Below are 20,780 nucleotides of genomic sequence, written 5' to 3'. Positions count from 1 at the left end.
ACTAAGATTCATGAGGATGCAGGTTCCATCCCTTTCCTCACTCAGTGGGCATTGCCATGAGCTGTGGTGTAGGTTCCAGATGCGGTGCCGATCCTGTGTTGCTGTGGCTGTGGTGTAGGCCAGCAGCTTTAGCTCTGAGTTGACCCCTAGCCTGGGAACTTGCATATGCCATGGATGTGGCCCTAAAAAGCAAAAAAAAAAAAAAATTGGGGAGTTCCTGCTGTGCTGCAGCGTGTTAAGAATCTGGCATTGTCTCTGTGACAGAGCAGGTTCGATCCCTGGCCTTGCACAGTTGGGTTAAGAACCTGGTGTTGCTGCAGCTATAACAACAGTAACGGGGGATCCAAGCCCCATCTGTGACTTACACTGCAGCTAACAGCAAAGCCAGATCCCCAACCCACTTAGTGAGGCCAGGGATTGAAACTGCATCCTTAGGGTTACTAGTCAGATTTGTTTCCACTGTGCCATAACAGGAAATCCATAAATTTTAAAAGATTCAGGTCATACAAGGTATCTTCTCTGACCACATGGAATGAAACTAGAAATAAATAACAGGAAAACTAGAAAATTCACAAACACACTTTTAAATGAAGAGTGGGTCGACAAAGACATTGTAAGGGCAATTGCAAGATACTTTGAGATGAAGGAAAAAACACAACACACCAAAATTAAGGAATGTCCTGCTGTGTAGCACTGGGAACTATGTCTAGTCACTTATGATGGAGCCTGATCATGTGAGAAAAAGAATGTATGTGTGACTGGGCCACCTTGCTGTACAGGAGAAAATTGACAGAACACTGTAAACCAGCTATAATGGAAACAATTAAAATCACTATTTAAAAAAAAAAAACAGGAGTTCCCGTCGTGGCGCAGTGGTTAACGAATCCGACTAGGAACCATGAGTTTGCGGGTTCGGTCCCTGCCCTTGCTCAGTGGGTTAACGATCCGGCGTTGCCGTGAGCTGTGGTGTAGGTTGCAGACGCAGCTTGGATCCCGTGTTGCTGTGGCTCTGGCGTAGGCCGGTGGCTGCAGCTCCGATTCGACCCCTAGCCTGGGAACCTCCATATGCCGCAGAAGCGGCCCAAGAAATAGCTAAAAAAAAAAAAAAGACAAAAAAAAAAATTAAGGAATATAGCAAAGCAGTACTTAAAGGGAAATTTTAGCTTGTAAATGTCTATATGTTAAAAGAGGAACTGTCTCAAAGCAGTAGCTTAACTTTCCATTTTAAGGAAAGAGCAGACTAAATCCAGTGACAGCTGAGAAATGGAAATAATTAAGGTTAGAATGAAGTTAAGTGAAATAGATAATAGGGAAAAAAGAGCCACTGACAACAAAGCTGCTTCTTTGAAAAGATAAAAAACATTCAGGGAATTCCTGTCCATGGCGCAGCGGAAACGTATCCGACTGGGAGCCGTGGGGTTGCAGGTTTGATCCCTGGCCTTGCTCAGTGGGTTGGGGATCCAGCATTGCCGTGAATTGTGGTGTAAGTCGCAGGCACAGCTTGGATCTGGCGTTGTTGTGGCTGTGGTGTAGGCCGGCAGCAACAGTTCTGATTGGACTCCTAGCCTGGGAACTTCCATGTGCCCCAGGTATGCCCTAAAAAAAAAAAAAAGACATGCACAAAAAAATTCAGAAATTTTGGCTGGACTTAGAGAAATCACAAATAATTTAAATCAGAAATGAAAGTGAGGGCACAGGGAGGTGTATGGAATGATTGTCCAGCAGGGACTTGCTATATAACACAGGGAACTCTTCCCAGTATTGTGTGATCACCTGCATGGGAGGATAATCTGAAAGAGAATGGATGTGTGTACATATATAAATGAATCACTTTGTTGTGTAGCAGAAATTATCACAGCCTTGTAAATCGCCTATACTTCAATAAAACTTTAAAAAATGAAAGAAAAAAAAAAGAAAGGCATGAAAGTGACGGAGTTCCTGTGGTGGCACAGAGGACCGGGCAGCATCTCTGCAGCGCCACGACACAGGCTCGAGTCCCTGCCCGGCACAGTGGGTTAAAGGATCCAGTGTTGCCGCAGCTGCAGCATAGGTCACAACTGCAGCTCAGATCTGATCCCTGGTATGCTGTGGGGCAGCCAAAAAAAGGAAAAAAAAAAGGATAATTTAAGAAAAAAAAAAGAAATGATAGGATATTCCTAGTGATTTTATAGAAATGAGAATGTATAAGAGAATACCATGGGAGTTCCCGTAGTGGCGCAGTGGTTAACAAATCCGACTAGGAACCATGAGGTTGCGGGTTCGGTCCCTGCCCTTGCTCAGTGGGTTAACAATCCGGCGTTGCCGTGAGCTGTGGTGTAGGTCGCAGACGCGGCTCGGATCCCGCGTTGCTGTGGTTCTGGTGTAGGCCAGTGGCTACAGCTCTGATTCAACCCCTAGCCTGGGAACCTCCATATGCCGCGGGAGCGGCCCAAAGAAATAGCAAAAAGACAAAAACAAAACAAAAAAAAAAACCCAAAAAAAAAAAAAAAAAAAAAGAGAATACCATGAACAACTGTACACCAACAAACTAGTAACCTAGATCAAATGGAAAAACTCTTAGAAACACAAAACTACAAAAACTTACTCAAGCAGAAATAAATATCTGAATAGACTTAAAATATGTGAAAAGGTCAATAAAAAAGTTCCCAGGAAACAAAAGACCAGGACCCAATGGCTTCACTGGTAAATTCTGCCAAACATTTAAAGAAAAATTAATACCAAACCTTCTCAAACTCTTCCAAAAATAGAAGAGGGGAGTTCCCGTCGTGGCGCAGCGGTTATCAAATCCGACTAGGAACCATGAGGTTGCGGGTTCGGTCCCTGCCCTTGCTCAGTGGGTTAATGATCCGGCGTTGCCGTGAGCTGTGGTGTAGGTTGCAGACGCGGCTCAGATCCTGCGTTGCTGTGGCTCTGGGGTAGGCCGGTGGCTACAGCTCTGATTCAACCCCTAGCCTGGGAACCTCCACATGCCGCAGGGAGCGGCCCAAGAAATAGCTAAAAGACAAAAAATATATATATATATATGTATATATATATAAGAGGAAGAAATGCTTCTGAACTCAAAATCTATGAGGTCAGGATTACTCCGATAACAAAGCCCAGCAAAGACATGACAAAAGAAGACAACTCTAGATCAGTGTCCCTTGTGAATGTAGATGTAAAAATTCTCAACAAATTACCAGAGAACTGAGTTCAGCCGCTTACTAAAACGGAGTTCTCCTGTGGCTCAGTGGGTTAAGGATCCACATTGTCACTGCAGCAGCTTCAGTCACTCCTGTTCTGTGGGTTCAGTCCCTGGCCGGGGAACTTCCACATACTGGGGGTGCGGCCAAAAAGAAAAAAAAATTTTTTTTAATGATTATACCTCATGACCACATGGATTTTATCCCAGGAATAAGGTAGTGGTTCAGTATATGAAAATCGGTGTAATATATAGCACATTAGTAGAATGAAGGACCCAAACCGCATGATCATCTCAACTGATGCAGAAAAGCCTCTGACAAAATCTGACGTCCTTTCCATTAAAATCATTCATCAAGTTGGAGTAGAAAGAAACTTCCTCAACATAATAAGGCGTATTTTTATTTTTTAATTTTTTTAATTTTTTAAATTTTTTTTTTTTTTTTTTGGCCATTTCTAGGGCCGCTCCCGCGTCATATAGAGCTTCCTAGGCTAGGGGTCTAATCGGAGCTGTAGCAGCCAGCCAACACCAGAGCCACAGCAACCTTGGGATCTGAGCCACATCTGCAACCTACACCACAGCTCATGGCAACACTTGATCCTCAACCCACTGAGAGGCCAGGGATCGAACCCGCAACCTCATGGTTCCTAGTCGGATTTGTTAACCACTGAGCCACGACGGGAACTCCAATAAGGGGCATTTTTAAAAGCATTCCCCTTAAGATCAAGAACAGGGTAAGAGGATGCCTACTTCAATCACTTTAGGTCAGCGTTTTACTGGAAATTCTAGCTAGAGCAGTTAGGCAATAAACAGGAATAGACAGATGAAGTGAAAAGAAAGATGCAAAAATATCTCTATTCACAGATGAGGTGCTCTTATATATAGAAAATTCTAAAGAATCAACAAAAACCCAAGTATTAAAGTAGATAAATTTGGTCAAGTTTCAGGATGCAAGACCATGATGCAAAAATCAGCTATGTTAACCAGGCATAACCCGAAAAGGAAATTAAGAAAGCAATTTCATTTACAATATTACCAAAAAGAATGAAATGTTTCAGAGTGAATTTAGCCAGGAAGATGCAATATTTGTACACAAACAGCTGTAGAGCATTGCTCATAGAATTCAAAGGAGAGCAGAATAAACAGACCACACGTGCATGCATTGGAAGACTTAATATCGTTAAGATGGCCGTACTCTCCAAAGGGAGAGTCAGTGGGATGCCTGCCGTAATTCCAAATGGATCCTTTACAGAAATGAAAAAGCTGATTCTAAAATTAATGTGGAATTGCAAAGGACCCGGAATAGTCCAAACAGTCTTGAAAAAAAGAAGAACAAAGTTGGAGGACTTACATTTCCCAGTTTCAAATATTACTACAAAGAGGAGTTCCCACTGTGGCGCAGCGGAAACAAACCGACTAGGAACCATGAGGATGTGGGTTCAATCCCTGGCCTCACTCAGTGGGTTAAGGGTCCAGCGTTGCCTTGAGCCATGGTGTAGATTGCAGATGCAGTTCAGATCCCACGTAGCTGTGGCTGTGGTGAAGGCCGGCAGCTGCAGCTCTGATTCGACCCTTAGCCTAGGAACTTCTATATGCCAAGGCTGTGGCTCTAAAAAAAAAAAAAAAAAAAAAAAAAAAAAAAAAAAAAAAAGGAAATGTGAAAAAGCAGTTCAATTGCACATGAAATGTTGCTCAACACCGTTAGTCATTGGGGAAACATAAATCACAACCACAGTGAAATACCGCATCTCACCCGCTAGAATCGCTATAATGTTTTTTAAAAAGTATAACAGGAGTTCCCGTCGTGGCGCAGTGGTTAACGAATCCAACTAGGAACCATGAGGTTGTGGGTTCGATCCCTAGCCTTGCTCAGTGGGTTAAGGATCCGGCGTTGCTGTGAACTGTGGTGTGGGTGGCAGACGAGGCTTGGATCTGGCATGGCTGTGGCTGTGGTGTGTGTAGGCCAGCAGCTATATATAGCTCCGATTCGACCTCTAGCCTGGGAACTTCTATATGCTGTGGGTGAAGCCATTAAAAAAAAAGTTCAATCTCACTAGTATTCAGAAAAACACAAACTGAGATACCATTTTATGCTCATCAGATCAATAAATTAGGAAATTTGATTGTCGTAAGTGTTGGCTAGGATGGGGTTGGGTGAATCTGGACCCTTCATTTATAGCTGGTGGGAGTTGTATACTGGGCAGCCTTTTGGAAGATTCTGGTAGTGCTCGTGGGATCTATACACCTATCCCCCAGCACTCTCAGTCCAGAGATGCCTGTCTATCTGTCCGTCTGTGATGGAGGCCCATGCAGGTCCAGAAGGGGATCTGTCCACAAATGCTCATGGTAACATTGTCCGTGGTTGTGGGAAATTAAGGCAAGCTATATCTTCATGCCTAATGGAATGGACAAATAAAAAATGATACATGCATATTCAGCATTAAAACACTAAACTAAACGCGCACATAACAACATGGATATATCTTTTAAAAGATAAGTAATAATGTTGTGGGAAAAAGGAGTTAAAAGGTAAGAAACAGAATGACATTGAACAAATTTCAAAGATTACATACACAAAAAATCACATTTTATGAGGAATCAATATATACCAGAATACATGCTTGTGAGAGAGTGGAGTGGAATGAGAGTGGGATTGGCAATAACATGGAAAATGAAATGAAATTACCAAAAGAGAAGTCTTGCAGAGCTGTAGTCACGTTTTTACAGTTTTCTTTTTTTTTCTTTCTTTTTTTTTTTTTTTTTTTGTCTTTTTGCTATTTCTTTGGGCTGTTCCCTCGGCATATGGAGGTTCCCAGGCTAGGGGTCGAGTCGGAGCTGTAGCCACTGGCCTACGCCAGAGCCACAGCAACGCGGGATCCGAGCTGCGTCTGCGACCTACACCACAGCTTACGGCAACACCGGATTGTTAACCCACTGAGCAAGGGCAGGGACCGAACCCGCAACCTCATGGTTCCTAGTCGGATTCGTTAACCACTGCGCCACGACGGGAACTCCTACAGTTTTCCATAGAGGGGGATAATTTACTGAATTCCCTGCTGATGGCCATTGAGATTCTCCAGTTTTTCAGGACTGTGGACCTAGTGGTCAGATAGACATAGTTTAAGGGGCTCTGCCATTTACTAACTAGTCTGTGTGCCCAGCGCAGTTACCTACTGTCTCTGAGCCTTAGCTCCTCCCTTGTTAACAGAGTGGTGTGGTTGTCGTGGTAATGTAACCTGCCAAGCAGAGCGTCTGGGACGTGGCACAAGCCAGCCCACAGTGCTTATGTTACAAGAGACTTGGAGACAGGGCCGCGGGGCAGGGAGCCCCCCCTGGGCAGAGGCCAGATCCATTTTGCTCACACCTGTACCCTAACAATACCTGACAGACCGTCTACCCTAGTGACCATTCCTTGAATGACGTGCTTTCCAAGTCCGCCGTTTCAGGGGGGATTTCTCTTTCCTGACATCTAAGGGCCTAGTCAGGTTGCCAGTCACCTTTTACATGTTTCTTCAACATCGTTTGTGGGTGATGCCTCTTCACACAGAGGGGTGTGCATGTCTGAGATTCAAGCCTCCAGTTGTCTTATGTGAAGGCCACAGACAGTAGGAATCCCCTTTTCTCTGTCCCCCACCAAAAAGACTCAAGAACAACTTCGAAAATACTAACTTCTTCATCAAAAGGAGTCAAAGACCTAGGAATAAACTCAAGCAAGGAGGCGAGAGACCTGTACTCTGACATTGAAATGCGGATGAGGGCCATTGAAATGGAAAGCCCTCCCGAGTTCTTGGACGGGAAGAAATGGCATTGCCGTCCATGCCCAAAGCAGTCTGCATGTTCGATGCCATCCCTGTCAAAATACCCATGATATTGTTCACAAAGCTAGAACAAATAATCCTAAAACGTGTAATATAAATAAGCAGCAAGCATCTATTACACAGCACCGGGAAATGTAGCCATTATTTTATAACTTCAAATGGAGTATAATCTCTAAAAATACTGAATCACTGTGTTGTACACCTGAAACTTACATAATAATGTACATCAGCTGTATCTCAAAAAAAACTAAATTCTCCGGAATATAATGGTCTGTTTATGCCATGTGAGAAACTGAACACCATTTAATAATATACAAGTCACTTTCTTCTTCCTTTACACTTGGTTTACTCATCTATCAAGTGGGAATAAGATCTTCCTCGGAGTTCCCCTCGTGGTGCCCCAGAAATGAATCTGACTAGGAACCATGAGGTTGCGGGTTCGATCCCTGGCCTCGCTCAGTAGGTTAAGGATCTGGCATTGCCGTGACCTGTGGCGTAGGTCACAGATGTGGCTCAGATCTGGCATGGCTGTGGCTATAGCTCTGGCTGTGGCCAGCAACTGTAGCTCTAATTGGACCCCTAGCCTGAGAACCTCCATATGCCAAGAATGTGGCCCTGAAAAACGAAAACAAACAAAAAAATCACCTCCTCCATCTGCAGAGAACACATTTGAAGACTAAGCTAGGTCATGTGACAATACCTTGGAAAGGATAAATTTATATGGTTAGCAATTGTTTAAAGAATGTAGTTATTCTATTGCTATTTCAGTTACTAATCTGTGTTTGGTGGTGCCGTTTAGGTGAAAGAACCAGCTCTTCAGGGACAGCCTGTTTCCTTTGTTCTGGCCATGCGGGTGCTTTGTGCTAATTGCCTGTAGGGTATCCCTCCCCTGCCTCGCCTGGGCTCAGCGGGCCAGGCTTCCAGGCGGCTAAGCCGCCCCTCCTCAGAGGGCCAGGGCCAGCCTCAGGGTTAAAAGCCTGCGCTCCCAGCTCATGGGCCGGGCAGCAGCAGCACAGCACAGACTCCTTCCTGATTCCACGCTCTCATCTACTTGATCCATCAAACACCAGTGACAGTGACGGATTCACGTGGAATCTTGAAGCTACAGGTATATTTCCATGGACAGTCTGTATTCTTTGATGAATGGAGAATCCAGAGGATCCAGGAAAGAGGAAAAAAGCTGGACAAGCGAAGAGCAGTTGAGGGGATTGGCGAGACTAGGGGGAGTGTGAACTGGCATTTCAGAGCCTGGGGGTTGGATTCTTCCTGCCGGGGCAAGTTTGGACATGACATGGTATTAGGGTCCCAAACACATTTGTGACCTCTCTCAATAAGAGAAGAGAGAGGGAGGAAGAGTAGTTAAACTGCATAGGAGAATTGTAAAACTACAAATTAGAACTTTTATGAGTTCCCATGGTGGCTCAACAGGTTAAGAACCCAACTACTATCCATGAGGATGTGCGTTCGATCCCTGGCCTCACTCAGTGGGTTAAGGATCTGGTGTTTCTGTGAGCTGTGGTGTGGGTCGCAGACTCGGCTTGGATCTGACGTGGCTGTGGCTGTGGCAGAGGCCGGCAGCTGCAGCTCTGATTCAACCCCTAGCCTTGGAACTTCCATGTGCCACAGGTGCAACCCTAAAAAAAAGAAAAAAAATGGAGTTCCCGTTGTGGCACAGCAGAAATGAATCCGACTAGGAACCATGAGGTTGCGGGTTCAATCCCTGGCCTCACTCAGTGGGTTAAGGATCCAGCATTGCCATGAGTTGTGGTGTAGGTTGCACATGCGGCTTGGATCTGGCGTTGCTGCAGCTGTGGTGTAGGCCGGCAGCTACAGCTCTGATTGGACCCCTAGCCTGGGAACCTCCATATGCTGCGGGTGTGGCCCTCAAAAGACAAAAAGACCAAAAAAAGAAAGAAAGAAAGAAAGAATTTTGATTGAATGAAGGCAGTTCTAGAATGGTCCAGGAAAGAAGCTGGAAAAGTCTTAACTTGACCAAAAAAAAGAAAGAAAAAAAAAAAAAAAAAAAAGGACCTTTTTCTGTGCACCTCCACGTCCTAGAAATAGAATCCTCCAGCAGAAAAGGGTCAAAGCAAATCTCTAAACACAAATCTTTAATCCCTTTTTCTCTTGCCAAAGAATTTACCACTGTTTTATCATTCTGAAACCTCAAAATGTCCCTTCACAATTTCTCTTGCTTTTAATTTAAGCCATTTTTGCTTTTCGGAGATAAAGAGAACACTTGCTCTGCAAGCAGGCATCTTTAAAATCCCGTCATACAGCAAAGACATTGACTAGAGGGAAAAAAAAATCCTCTCTTTAATCACTTCTTAAACAAGCTAACATCTTGGCCATTCTCCATAGATAGAACCTGTTTCCTCTTGCTTCCTGTTCTCTGAAAATCTGCACATCCTCCATCTCCCTTTTAAAACGTCAAGCAAATCAGGGGAGATCCTCCCATAAGGAACCGCCTGGGCAGACAGGGCAGAAAGCTGACTGCCTGGCCCTCGCATCGAGCGCTCCTCTGTCCGTTTTCCCTTTGGAGACCCACTGCAGACTGCCCTCGGCTTGCACAGGAATGTACCTGGAGAGCTGTTTCTCCAACACTGTACTTACCCAGCCTTTTCCAGTCTGAGTTTGTGGTGGTGAAATTTTTTTTTTTTTTTTTTTTTTTTTTTGGTCTTTTTAGGGCTGCACCTGCTGGATACTAGTCAGATTCCTTACCCCTGAGCCACAGTGGGAGCTCCCCATGGTGGTGAATTTTTATACGTATTTGATGTACTTCCATGCATTTAGCACTCTTTTAATTTTGTAAGATCCTTTGCCCCTGAGCTGGACTAATTTAGCCAGCGTTCATTTCCTAACAGTAGCCTCAGAAATCAGTTTTAAGGGATTTTGATTGAAATCCCTGATACAGGAGTTCCCGTCGTGGCGCAGTGGTTAACGAATCCGACTAGGAACCATGAGGTTGCGGGTTCGATCCCTGCCCTTGCTCAGTGGGTTAACGATCCGGCGTTGCCGTGAGCTGTGGTGTAGGTTGCAGACGCAGCTCGGATCCCGAGTTGCTGTGGCTCTGGCGTAGGCCGGTGGCTACAGCTCTGATTCAACCCCTAGCTTGGGAACCTCCATATGCCGCAGGAGCGGCCCAAGAAATAGCAACAACAACAACAAAATAGACAAAAGACAAAAAAAAAAAAAAGAAATCCCTGATACAAACTTCAAATGTAGATTCCCTTTATTTCCCTTTATGTTTCTTAAATTTCAATTTTTTTTCAACTATGACACCTCTTAGGAGTAATAATTTCCATAGGTTTATTATGAACTATGTCATTTTTAATTTTACTGATCCTGTATTTATTTATCTCTTAAGATTCACACTGCCACATCTCTGATTGTTGAATTCTTAGATTTGTGGTAGAATTCACTCCATTAGATACCTTGAATCCACCTTAGCCTTCATTCTTCTGGACAGGCTTTGTTCTGGTGTGCGGCTCTTGCCTGCCATATGCTGCCACAGCGTTTTACCCTGCACTGAAAACCGTATCTCCAGTTCTGACCAAGTCGTCATGAAAAGACTAACTTAGCACATAGATGCAAGACAGGCACAAACTGAGCTCTCAGAAACATCCCTGTCAATGGTCTCCCAAATAAGTGAACTATTTTAAAATAAAACATGTAAAAACTTCTCTGCCAGGACCAGGAATTAGGATATGATTCCCGTTCCTTTTATTTCTTAGGCTAATATTAAGGCAGGGCTTGAACTCTGAACTTGCAGCCACACGTGGGGAGTGCCAACAGCTCAGGAGCAATTTCTGTGATGGGAGAAGGCCAACTCCAAATTACGAATTTGCTCTGGCTAATTCTCAAGTGGCCAGTTAAGAATGGTAAAATTTAGGGGAGCAATGGGCAAAAAACTGGGATGACGCAGGCAATGGCAGCTTCCAGGATCATCATTAAGAAGCAGCTCTTGGCTGCTTTTGTCAATATCCTGAAAGTTCAAACTACATTTACAGGCAGGGTAGTTCCTGTTGTGGCTCAGTGGGTTAAGAACCTGACACAGGGTCTGTGAAGATGTGGGTTCCATCCCTGGCCTCTCCAGTGGGTTAAGGATCTGGTGTTGCTGCACACTGTGGTGACTCGAATTTGGCATGGCTGTGGCTGTGGCTGTAGCCTGCAGCTGCAGGTCCAGTTTGACCCCTGGCTGGGGACTTCCATACACCACATGTGCAGCTTTAAAAACAAAAATTTACAGGGAAGCCAAGATGGGAACTATGAGAGATTCCTAAAAATCTGTCTCTTTCCAAACAAACTCCAGCTCCCAAATTGCACCATAACTGGCACATCCTCTGAATTCAATATTGTCCTATCCAGGCTCTTCTTAAAATGCAAATAGTAGGAGTTCCCGTTGTGGCACAGCAAAAACGAATCCGAGTAGTATTCATGGTCCCGCTCCATGGGTTAAGGATCCTGCATTGCCGTGAGCTATGGTGTAGGTTGCAGATGCAGCTTGGATCCCACGTTGCTGTGGCTGTGGTGGAGGCCAGCAGCTATAGCTCCAATTCGACCCCTAGCCTGGGAACCGCTACATGCCGCCCCTGCATCCCTAAAAAAAAAGCATTAAAAAAATGCAGATAGTGCCAGATCAATTTAACATTCCAGATTACAAGAGATCTAGGAACCCGTGGAGAGGTCCTCTAGGAGGAAAACACCCTGAGGACCAGTTGAGGTTTACTGAATTGAAACCCGAGGTTAGAATCATCTTCTCTTGGGGAGTGTGTCAACATCAGGCCAAAAATCTAGCTGGTGTGGTATTTCCTCCTGGATATTCTGAGTAGCTGGGGCAACACCTTCCTGCTCTAGGCATCCCCTTTCCTTCTTCCATGTTGGCTGGTTTCTTCCTGGGCTGAAACTGCTTGGTATGCACAGAGTGGGGCTGAAACTGCTTGGTATGCACAGAGTGGGGACTAAAAAAATGTTGGTGTCACTGAGCAGCCGCAAAGCATCAGCCACCCAGAGACTGGACACCTCATGGAAAAAGATGGGCCATGTCTGCGTTTCCTTCCCTTGCAGGGATACAAAAGGGCAAGCACTTCCACTGGGAAAGGTCGTGCGGTGGGTATCAGGAAGACCTTCTGAGCAGAAAGATGGGCTGTCAGATCAGTACCTCCATTCCTCAGCTCCCTTAAGTCCTAAATGAAAGGAATGGGCAGTCACCTCTTCTTAGCTATTAGGGAGAATTTTAAAGGAGGATTGAAAAGTGCATTGAAGTCCTAATCATCCCGGACTCAGGAGGACTGGATTGCTGACCTAAAGAAACGGACAGGTGGAAGAGAGTTCCTGCCAGATTCGGAGTGGTTTCTAGCATCAGGATCTCCAGTGTTTTTGCTGCTTATTGGTGTAAAGGTCGGGTCTCGGGTGGTCTTCAGCCAAGAGGTGTAGCCAAGTGGTCCCTGACTGGAGCACCAGAACCGGATACACACATCCGCACACCTCCCTTGAGTAGCGGTACCCATCAAGCCTGCTCTTTGTGCGTAGCAGCCAGGGTTCCCACGGGACACGTCATGGTCCAGAGGAAGAGGCAGAGCCAGCTTGTGATTGGGACTGAATTCAGAGGATTAACATATACCTTCCTGCAGTTCCCGTCATGGCTCAGCAGTATCCATGAGTTCACAGGTTCGATCCCTGGCCTCACTCAGTGGGTTAAGGATCTGGCATTGCCGTGAGCTGCAGTGTAGGTCACAGATGCAGCTCGGATCTGGCGTCATTGTGGCTGTGGTGTAAGCTGGCAGCTGCAGCTCTGATTTGATCCCTAGCCTGGGAACGTCTATATGCCTTGGGCACGGCCCTAAAAAGACAAAAATAAAAACAAAAAAAAAATGTACCTTCCTGAAGCATCACCGTGTTAGGAGTTTCCACTGTGCTGTGGTACAGCAGGTTAAGGATCTGGCATAGTCTCTATGGAGGCGCGGGTTCAATCCCCAGCCTGGAGCAGTGGGTTAAGTGTCCCACATTGATGCAGCTACAGCTTAGGTCGAAGCTACAGATTGGATTCATTCCCTGGCCGGGGAGCTTCCATATGCCACAGGTGTGGCAAAAAAAAAAAAAAAAAAAGAGAGAGAGAGAGAGAGTTACTGTGTCATTTAGACACGGGTATAGTGGTCATAGACTTCAGAATATTGGAGATCTCTGAAATCTTCTGTTTTCCTCTACTAATCATCGGTACCTTATACCTGAGTTAACACCTTTTGGGGTAAATTCTCTTTATATCTTTAGCCTGTTCCACATATTTACTTGGCCTCAAGTGGAGTTTTGTTTAATTAACATTTGCCTCTTTTTAACTTGTATCTTTATTTGGTGAATGAGTCTATATCCTTGCTTTCCATTTGTTTCACGACTTTGTAGATTCATCATGTTCTCTCTCAAACTTCATCTTTGTAGACCAGTTTTCTTGGGAGGGGAGGGATATAGAAGAGCAGGAAAGAAATTTATCAGAAATGTCTGGGAGGCTTTTGCAAACACAGTGGCTCTGCTCACCCCTTTCCTGAGTATACCAAAACCCTGGCTGGGGAGATGTGTGTTTTGAGAATGTCCTCATACAATTCTAGTGGTCGGCTCGCTCTAGCCTGTTAACAATCACTGTGTTGAACTGAAGAACATTAGACTTTATTTTTCCTCATAAGGCACTTCCTTCATTGCTGCAATAGCTCACATTTGATACTCAGCTGGGATACCGTTGCCAGTCATTGTGGGATTGACCACGTTTGGGGATTGCAGTGAAAGTTTAGCAGGCATGAAATGGAAGATAGTACTTAACTATGACTCCTGGGGCTCGTCCGACCTGTGCTGATGCTAACCAGCCTTCTCCATTCATTTCCTCTTCACCTGCTTTACTCCTGGGTTTCCCTGGACAGAGCCCTCAGGTGACTGCAGGCTGGCAGGGATGGAAAGGGCCAATGCCACCTCCTTGGAGGGCTTCATTCTGATGGGCGTCTCGGACCATCCCCAGCTGGAGAGGGTCTTTTTTGTAGTCATCCTCTTCTCATACTTGTTGACCCTAGTTGGGAACGGAACCATCATCCTCCTTTCCAGCCTGGATGCTCGGCTCCACACACCCATGTATTTCTTCCTCAGCAACCTCTCCTCCCTGGACCTTGCCTTTACTACTAGCTCCGTCCCCCAAATGCTCGTCAACCTGTGGGGGTCAGACAAGACCATCAGCTATGGTGGCTGTGTGACCCAACTCTATGTCTTCCTGTGGCTCGGCGCTACTGAGTGCATCCTGCTGGTGGTGATGGCGTTTGACCGCTATGTCGCCGTGTGCTGGCCCCTGCACTACACCGCCGTCATGAACCCTCGGCTCTGCTGGCTGCTGGCTGCCATTGCCTGGTTGGGGGGCTTGGGCAACTCTGGGGTCCAGTCCACATTCACTGTGCAGCTTCCTCTTTGTGGGAACCGGAGGCTGGACAGCTTCCTGTGTGAAGTGCCCGCCATGATCAAAATGGCCTGTGGAGACACGAGTCTCAATGAGGCTGTGCTCAATGGTGTGTGCACCTTCTTCACTGCCGTCCCACTAAGCATCATCCTGGTTTCCTACTGCTGCATCGCGCGGGCAGTGCTGGAGATCCACTCAGCGGAGGGACGGAGAAAGGCCTTTAACACGTGCCTCTCCCATCTGCTGGTGGTGCTCCTCTTCTATGGCTCGGCCATCTATGGGTATCTGCTGCCAGCGAAGACCAGCAGCCAGGACCAGGGCAAATTCATTTCTCTCTTCTACTCCGTGGTCACACCCATGGCGAACCCTCTCATCTACACTCTGAGGAACAAGGAGGTGAAGGGGGCGCTGAGGAGGCTGCTGGGGAAGGGAAGAGAAGTCAGCTGAAGGCCAGGAAAGCTCCATCATGTACCACCTCTTCCTTTCTACATGCTTTTTCTTATTTTCTCTCTGGCCAGGTGAGCATGAGGAGTGCCAACACCAGCGCAATCTGTTCTTGACAGCACAAAGCTGTTGGTACATGGTTAGTGTTATTTCCAGTGTTCTGTATTTATTTACCAAATATCCTGCTGTGGACCACAGGGAGCAGGGCCGACTCATGTCACTGATGGTTCAGATGTTGTTGACTTAGTACAAACTTAGCTCACTATCACTGTTGTCCACATTTTATTATATATAATAACTATCATTGTATTTCTAGAGGATTCTATACTTCTTCAAAGAAAACATAACTATTTGCAGTATCTTATACCATTCCATAAAATCAAGCCAAGTATTACTCATTCCAATTGAAAACCCAAGAAATTCATCTTTGTAACTTACCATCATCTTTGTCCACCTCTTCCTGATATTTCAAGTCTGTGTACCCAACTTCCCACCCATATATCCCTCTGTCATCATGTTTACCCTCTCTTTAAGGTCTACATCCCATTTCCCCTTTTGCCTCAATCAATATTGAATGATAAGTGGTAGGAAAAGCCCATTTTCTTTCAGTTAGTTTTTTTTAAATCATTTCCCTACTAAAGTCCCAGCCATCAGGTTTGTTGACAGCATTTGGCTAATATGGTCAGTGGATTGTGGAAGATCTGAGATTCCTTAAACAAGTTTAAGAGCCCAGGAAAGATTATCCCTCATAAAGCATCTCCTCTGCCTCAAGAGCTAGTGTTTTACCCCTAACGTTTCTGGAACTCAGCTATCAGTCCAGCACACCATACCTCCCCTTGAGGAACTCAGGCATTGGAATTAAAATGCCAGGATGTGATTCTATGCATTATCACAGCTGCCAGCGTCCACACCTGCCACCATGGTTCTTATACTCTTTCCCCAGGGAGAGAAGCTGGGTTGATCTGAGGAAGTTGCTTGGCAACTACATTACCAGAGAAAAGGACATCAGTAGGTTTTAGGGCTACCTTCTAAAGAGTCTTATGCCTCCCGGAGCACCGAAACACATGCCTCTTACACAGTAGATGCTCAATAAATGCTTAGTGAGTTGACCTAATTAACAAGCCTCATGAGTCCCCTTTTTTACACTAGGAACTAAATACTTCAAATGAACCATTTTCACGTTCGCCCCTTTGGAGTCATCCAGTAGCCTGGACAATGCTGAACAAACCATGACAAATTTCCCCCCTTTCCACATTTCTGTAATGCCCCCCAAATACATCTAGTTATATTGTCCCAATCTGAATTTGTTTTTCCAGTTACAGATCAGAGCCATGACCTATTTTCTCAGTTCTTTACACAGTAATACTGAAGTATGTCTTCAGGACTTGCCAACATTATCGTGGTGAATTCCTCAAAGTCCAGAATCTTGCAGTCTCAAAAATTTTATTTATCTTCTATTTTTTGTGACCATACCCATAGCATTGTAAGTCCCCAGGGCAGGGAATCCAAGCCACAGCTGTGGCAATGATGGATCCTGATCCCACTGAACTAGGCTGGGGATCAAACCTATGCCACTGTGAACAACACTGGATCCTTAACCCGCTATGCCACAGCAGGAACTCCCTTAAAATTTTTACTGATCAGCACACTCAAATTAGGTGAAGTTTTAATTTTTCTTTTCTTTCTTTCTTTTTTTTTTTAGGGCCACACCCTTGGCACCTGAAGTTCCCAGGCTAGGGGTAGAATCAGAGCTTCAGCTGCCAGGCTATGCCACAGCCACAGCAATGTGGGATCCAAGCTGCATCTGTGACCTACATTACAGCTCAACGTGATGCTGGATCTCCAACCCACTGAGCAAGGTCAGGGATCGAACCCACTTCCTCGTGGATGCTAGTTGGATTCATTTCCACTATGCCACAACAGGAACTCCTAGGTGGTTTTTAGAAGGTAGAGGCACAATGACAAAGCTCCTAAAGCTGATGTACAAACCAGAATGCCAGTTAATTTATTTACCAGGGAAATATCCTCTAGCTAATTCATTAAATTGCAAAATAACTTGGGAGGAAATAGGCATTCTTCATAACACTTTGGGGAGTTCCCCTTATGGCACATCGGAAACAAATCCGACTAGGAACCATGAGGTTGTGGGTTCGATCCCTGGCCTCGCTCAGTGGGTTAAAGATCTGGCATCTCTGTGATCTGTGGTGTAGGTCTCAGATGTGGCTCGGATCCCGAGTTTCTGTGGCTGTGGTGTAGGAGAGCAACTCTAGCTCTGATTCAGCCCCTAGCCTGGGACCCTCCATATGCTGCAGATGCTGCCCTAAAAAGCAAAAGCAAACAAACAAAAACCTTTGGAATTCTGCAGCCTCTCCCGATGGAAAGTACAGAACATTCTACAACTAATTTTCATTTAGGGGAGTGGTAAGATGCAGAATTAGAGGGGGGATGAAAAGCATGGACATGGAAGGCTTCATGGGGATCACATAAAAACATTAACAAAGTGTACACAATGTTCTTATCCCATTCTCAATGGCATGCCTAAAGCAAATTCAAAAATTGGGAAAACAATTAAATGTGAGGGAAGCTCCTTGTTATTAAGGACTTTGAAGTTCCATTTCTAGGGTTCCAGAAGAAAAAAATCTGTTTGCCTTATTCAGTTTGAAATTCAAAAAAAAAAAAAAAAAAAGCAAGAAGTATAGAAGGTTCACCAACCTTAGTTAAACCGAAATGTTCAGTATTTGAGTATTCTAGTCTGGATTTCAGTGAGTTTAAGAGCCTAACTCAATAGAGCCTTTCAGAGTCTGCATAGATCCTACCCCGCCTTGTAACCTGGCAAGGTGTGCGTGCATACCTGAGTCAAATGACCCAGTTTTGAACCTGCCACTGAAGGTAGTCAATCCTTTTTCTTTCCTCACAGACTTCAGACTCAATTCCATGACTGGTGAGATGTTGTAATAAAGGAGATGGTGAGAAATAAGAATTGAAAAGTTACTTTGGCTTGTTTTTGTGTGTTGGGGGGGGTGTTTTGTTTTTGCTTTTTAGGGCTACACCCGAGGCATATGGAGGTTCCCAGGCTAGGGGTCTAATCGGAGCTACAGCTCCCAGCCTACACCACAGCCACAGCAACACCAGATCCGAGCCATGTCTGCGACCTACACCGCAGCTTATGGCAATGCCAGATCCCTAACCCATTGATCGAGGCCAGGGATCAAACCCACAACCTCATAGTTCCCAGTCGGATTCCTTTCCGCTGCACCACGGTGGGAACTTCAGAAGTTACCTAGGCTTGATGAGGTTATGCTCTAGTATGTGAGCACTAAATTACAAACTAATTTGGAAGCTCCATTAATGACTGAGTGAAAAGATCTAGTTGATTTTACCATATTAGTGACTGGACTACATCAACTTTACTGAGTATTCACCATGACCTCCGTAATGACCTAAACTCTTTACATGCATCAACTCATTTAATCCTCACAACGACCCATGCTTTCCCCATTGTAAGCTGAGTATATTGGAGGTGGAGAGGAAACTTGCTCACAGCACACGATGGGAGGGCTGGGAATCAAAGCCCAAATACTCTTGACTCTAAAGCTTTTACTTGTTCCAAAATATATTTTTTTTTCTTTTTGAAATAATCACAGACTTACAGAAAAGCTGGAAGCATGATGTAAAGGACTTTGACCTGCTAGATCGTCTGAGAGGAAGCAGACAAAACAACACGCTATCTCCCCCAAATATCCATTGGTATGTCTCTAACAAACAAGGACTTCCTAAAGGAAGCACAGCGATCCCAGGATGTGACGGGATGAGGATGCCGTCTCTCCACGGGGGAAAACTGCTGTAGATTATAGGAGGGCGGAGCCATGTGGGGGGCGCTGTCCATTTAGTGCACCGCTTCCAGCTTAGCTAATGCGCATGCGTCCAGCTTCCGGAAGTGCCCCCTCACCGCGGCGGTTTCAGGCCTGGTGCGCTGGGAAAGACGGTTTGAGCAGTGCGTCCCACGGTCGACGCAGGGTTTACCCGCCGGGCCGGACCCGCGCTCCACGGCTCCGCCCTCTCCTGGGAGGCTCTGGTAGGCTCCTGGGTCCCGGGACGGGAACGCTCGCGGTGGTCGTGAGCCGATACCTCGTCATTCTATGTGGGGAGGCGCGGGGACGAGGCAGCCCGGTGTGCTGGTCTTGTCGCCTTCAGGGCTGTGGTCCACGGACTTTCCCGGTGAAGACGGCTTTGGAAGGGCCCGAGACTCCGGCCCTTGTGGTTTCCGCGAAAAAAACATTGGTTCACTGAGGCCATATCGCGTCCTTCTGCGCCCTTGGCGCCGGTTGAGACACGAAGACAATTCAGACACGTGTCTTGCCGTCAGAGAGCCCTCAAACGGTGCACTAGATGAACCCGCAGAATCAAGTTCTGGTACTAGATGGAGTAAGAGAAGGCGCCCTGATGGAGAGTTGGGGACAGTGCCGAGAGGTTCAGAGCATTAGTAAGCTTCAGAAGGTGTCGATCGTAGTGTTATCAGTTCTCATCCTGTGGCTTTCTTGGCTTCTTTGATGGGCTTCACTTCTTGAGAACATAAAATTTCCCCTTATTTCTAGTAACTAGGCTCAGATGCCCTTCCTCTCCTGATTGGAAGGAATGGAGGCTGGCAGCCCCTGGTATTCATTTTATATGGAAAGGAAGGATCGGGTCTTTAGAAGTTTTGTGGGCAGCAGCACTAAGGCTGTAAAGGGCCTATTCAGGAGGTGGGAGCAGTTCACCTGTGCTGGATCTTAATAGGAGAGTGGAAATGAGGCTAGAGGTGTAGGTTGGTCCTTGAATGCCAGGGAGAGCCTTGCAAGCCAGGAGATCTTGGCTTATTTCAGTGGCATCAGGAAGTCTTGAAGGCTTTTGAGCAGAGTAGTTGATACAGTTGGAAAAGATTTGTAGAAAGTCAGGAAGTACAGACCTGCACTGTAGGAAGACAGGTGGACGGATGGGAGACTCATTCATTTGCCAAATATTTATTTAGTACCAGACATTAGCCAAGGTGCTGTGACTAACATGGGAGTTCTCCTGTGGTACAGCGGGTTCAGGATCTGGGTTGTCACTGCAGCAGCTTGGGTCACTGCTGTGGGTTCAGTTCATTTCCTGGCCTGGGAACTTCCATATACCTTGGGCATGGCCAAAAAGAAGTGATAAAACTGATCGCCTTTGTTAACCTAGGCATCTCCCACCCCAACCCCCAGCCCCCATCCCCGGCAAAAAAATCCTTCAGGCTAACTGGCGTGCTGCAGGGAGTGGCTGGGTGGTTTGCCTGAGTTGTGATCTGCACATGTGAGGACCGCTCAGGGCTTCTCTGTGTCTCCACCCAGAAGCCAAGACGAGATGAGCAGCAGGACGGTGAGGAGGATGGAGCAGATGGTGGTGAAAGCGGGGAATCGTCCAAAATGAAGTCGGTGATGAGCCGAGCAGGGTCTAGCCCAGGACCCCAGAAGCGCTGGGCCGCTCCTAAGCTGACTGGTAAGGCAGCCCCTGAGAGAAGGGGCAGAGATGAGGTAAAGAGGAAAGCACGTGCAGCAGGAGGCCTGCAGGGCCCAGCTCTGGTATTGGCTGTGACCACCCATCCACCACCTCGGGCTGAGGAACCACAACAGGTGTGTGAAAAGGGTGACGGTCTCTAGGCCTTGACCAGTTTCTCTGGGTTGTGTATGTGTTTGATCCATTCTATGGAGGTGGTTAGGAATCCTTGGGGGGAAAATAGGTCCATTGAAAAATTGTATCAATTAGCTATAATGTTTCAGTGATGAAGGGAGGTTTACACACCCATGGACAGCCCCAAGGTTAAATGTACAGGGGAAGACTGCCTTTTAATAGATGCCTGAAGGACTGCAATAAACCAGAGGTCTAATTACACATCAGAGGAAATCAA

The 20,780-nt window shown here is 46.0% G+C and overlaps 2 protein-coding genes across 6 annotated transcripts in view; both read left to right on the top strand.

Moving 5' to 3' along the window:
- Positions 1-20,780, top strand: part of LOC110260093 (zinc finger protein 75A-like) — a 46,639-nt gene extending 25,859 nt beyond the window's left edge. For all 5 annotated transcript variants that reach the window (XR_014839506.1, XR_014839502.1, XR_014839504.1 and 2 more), the window contains 2 exons: positions 18,517-18,619; positions 20,224-20,780. The gene's annotated coding sequence lies outside the window, so the exon portion shown is untranslated. The remainder of the gene's footprint in view (positions 1-18,516; positions 18,620-20,223) is intronic.
- OR2C1 (olfactory receptor family 2 subfamily C member 1) lies at positions 13,848-15,003 on the top strand. Its single transcript, XM_085017806.1, has one exon. It carries the CDS (start codon positions 13,937-13,939, stop codon positions 14,873-14,875), a length of 939 nt encoding a protein of 312 aa, XP_084873932.1. The 5' UTR covers positions 13,848-13,936; the 3' UTR covers positions 14,876-15,003.

Source organism: Sus scrofa, chromosome 3 (assembly GCF_054392235.1).
Source record: "Sus scrofa isolate SSC_HxYL_T2T_F1_AM1 chromosome 3, Sscrofa_HxYL_maternal_Yorkshire_Landrace_v2.0, whole genome shotgun sequence".
Lineage (NCBI taxonomy): Eukaryota > Metazoa > Chordata > Mammalia > Artiodactyla > Suidae > Sus > Sus scrofa.
This window is presented reverse-complemented; position numbering and strand designations above follow the sequence as displayed.

What these genes read in the sequence shown, in the direction of transcription:
- OR2C1 (XM_085017806.1), top strand. Translation starts at nt 13,937, where the DNA reads ATGGAAAGGGCCAATGCCACCTCCTTGGAGGGCTTCATTCTGATGGGC.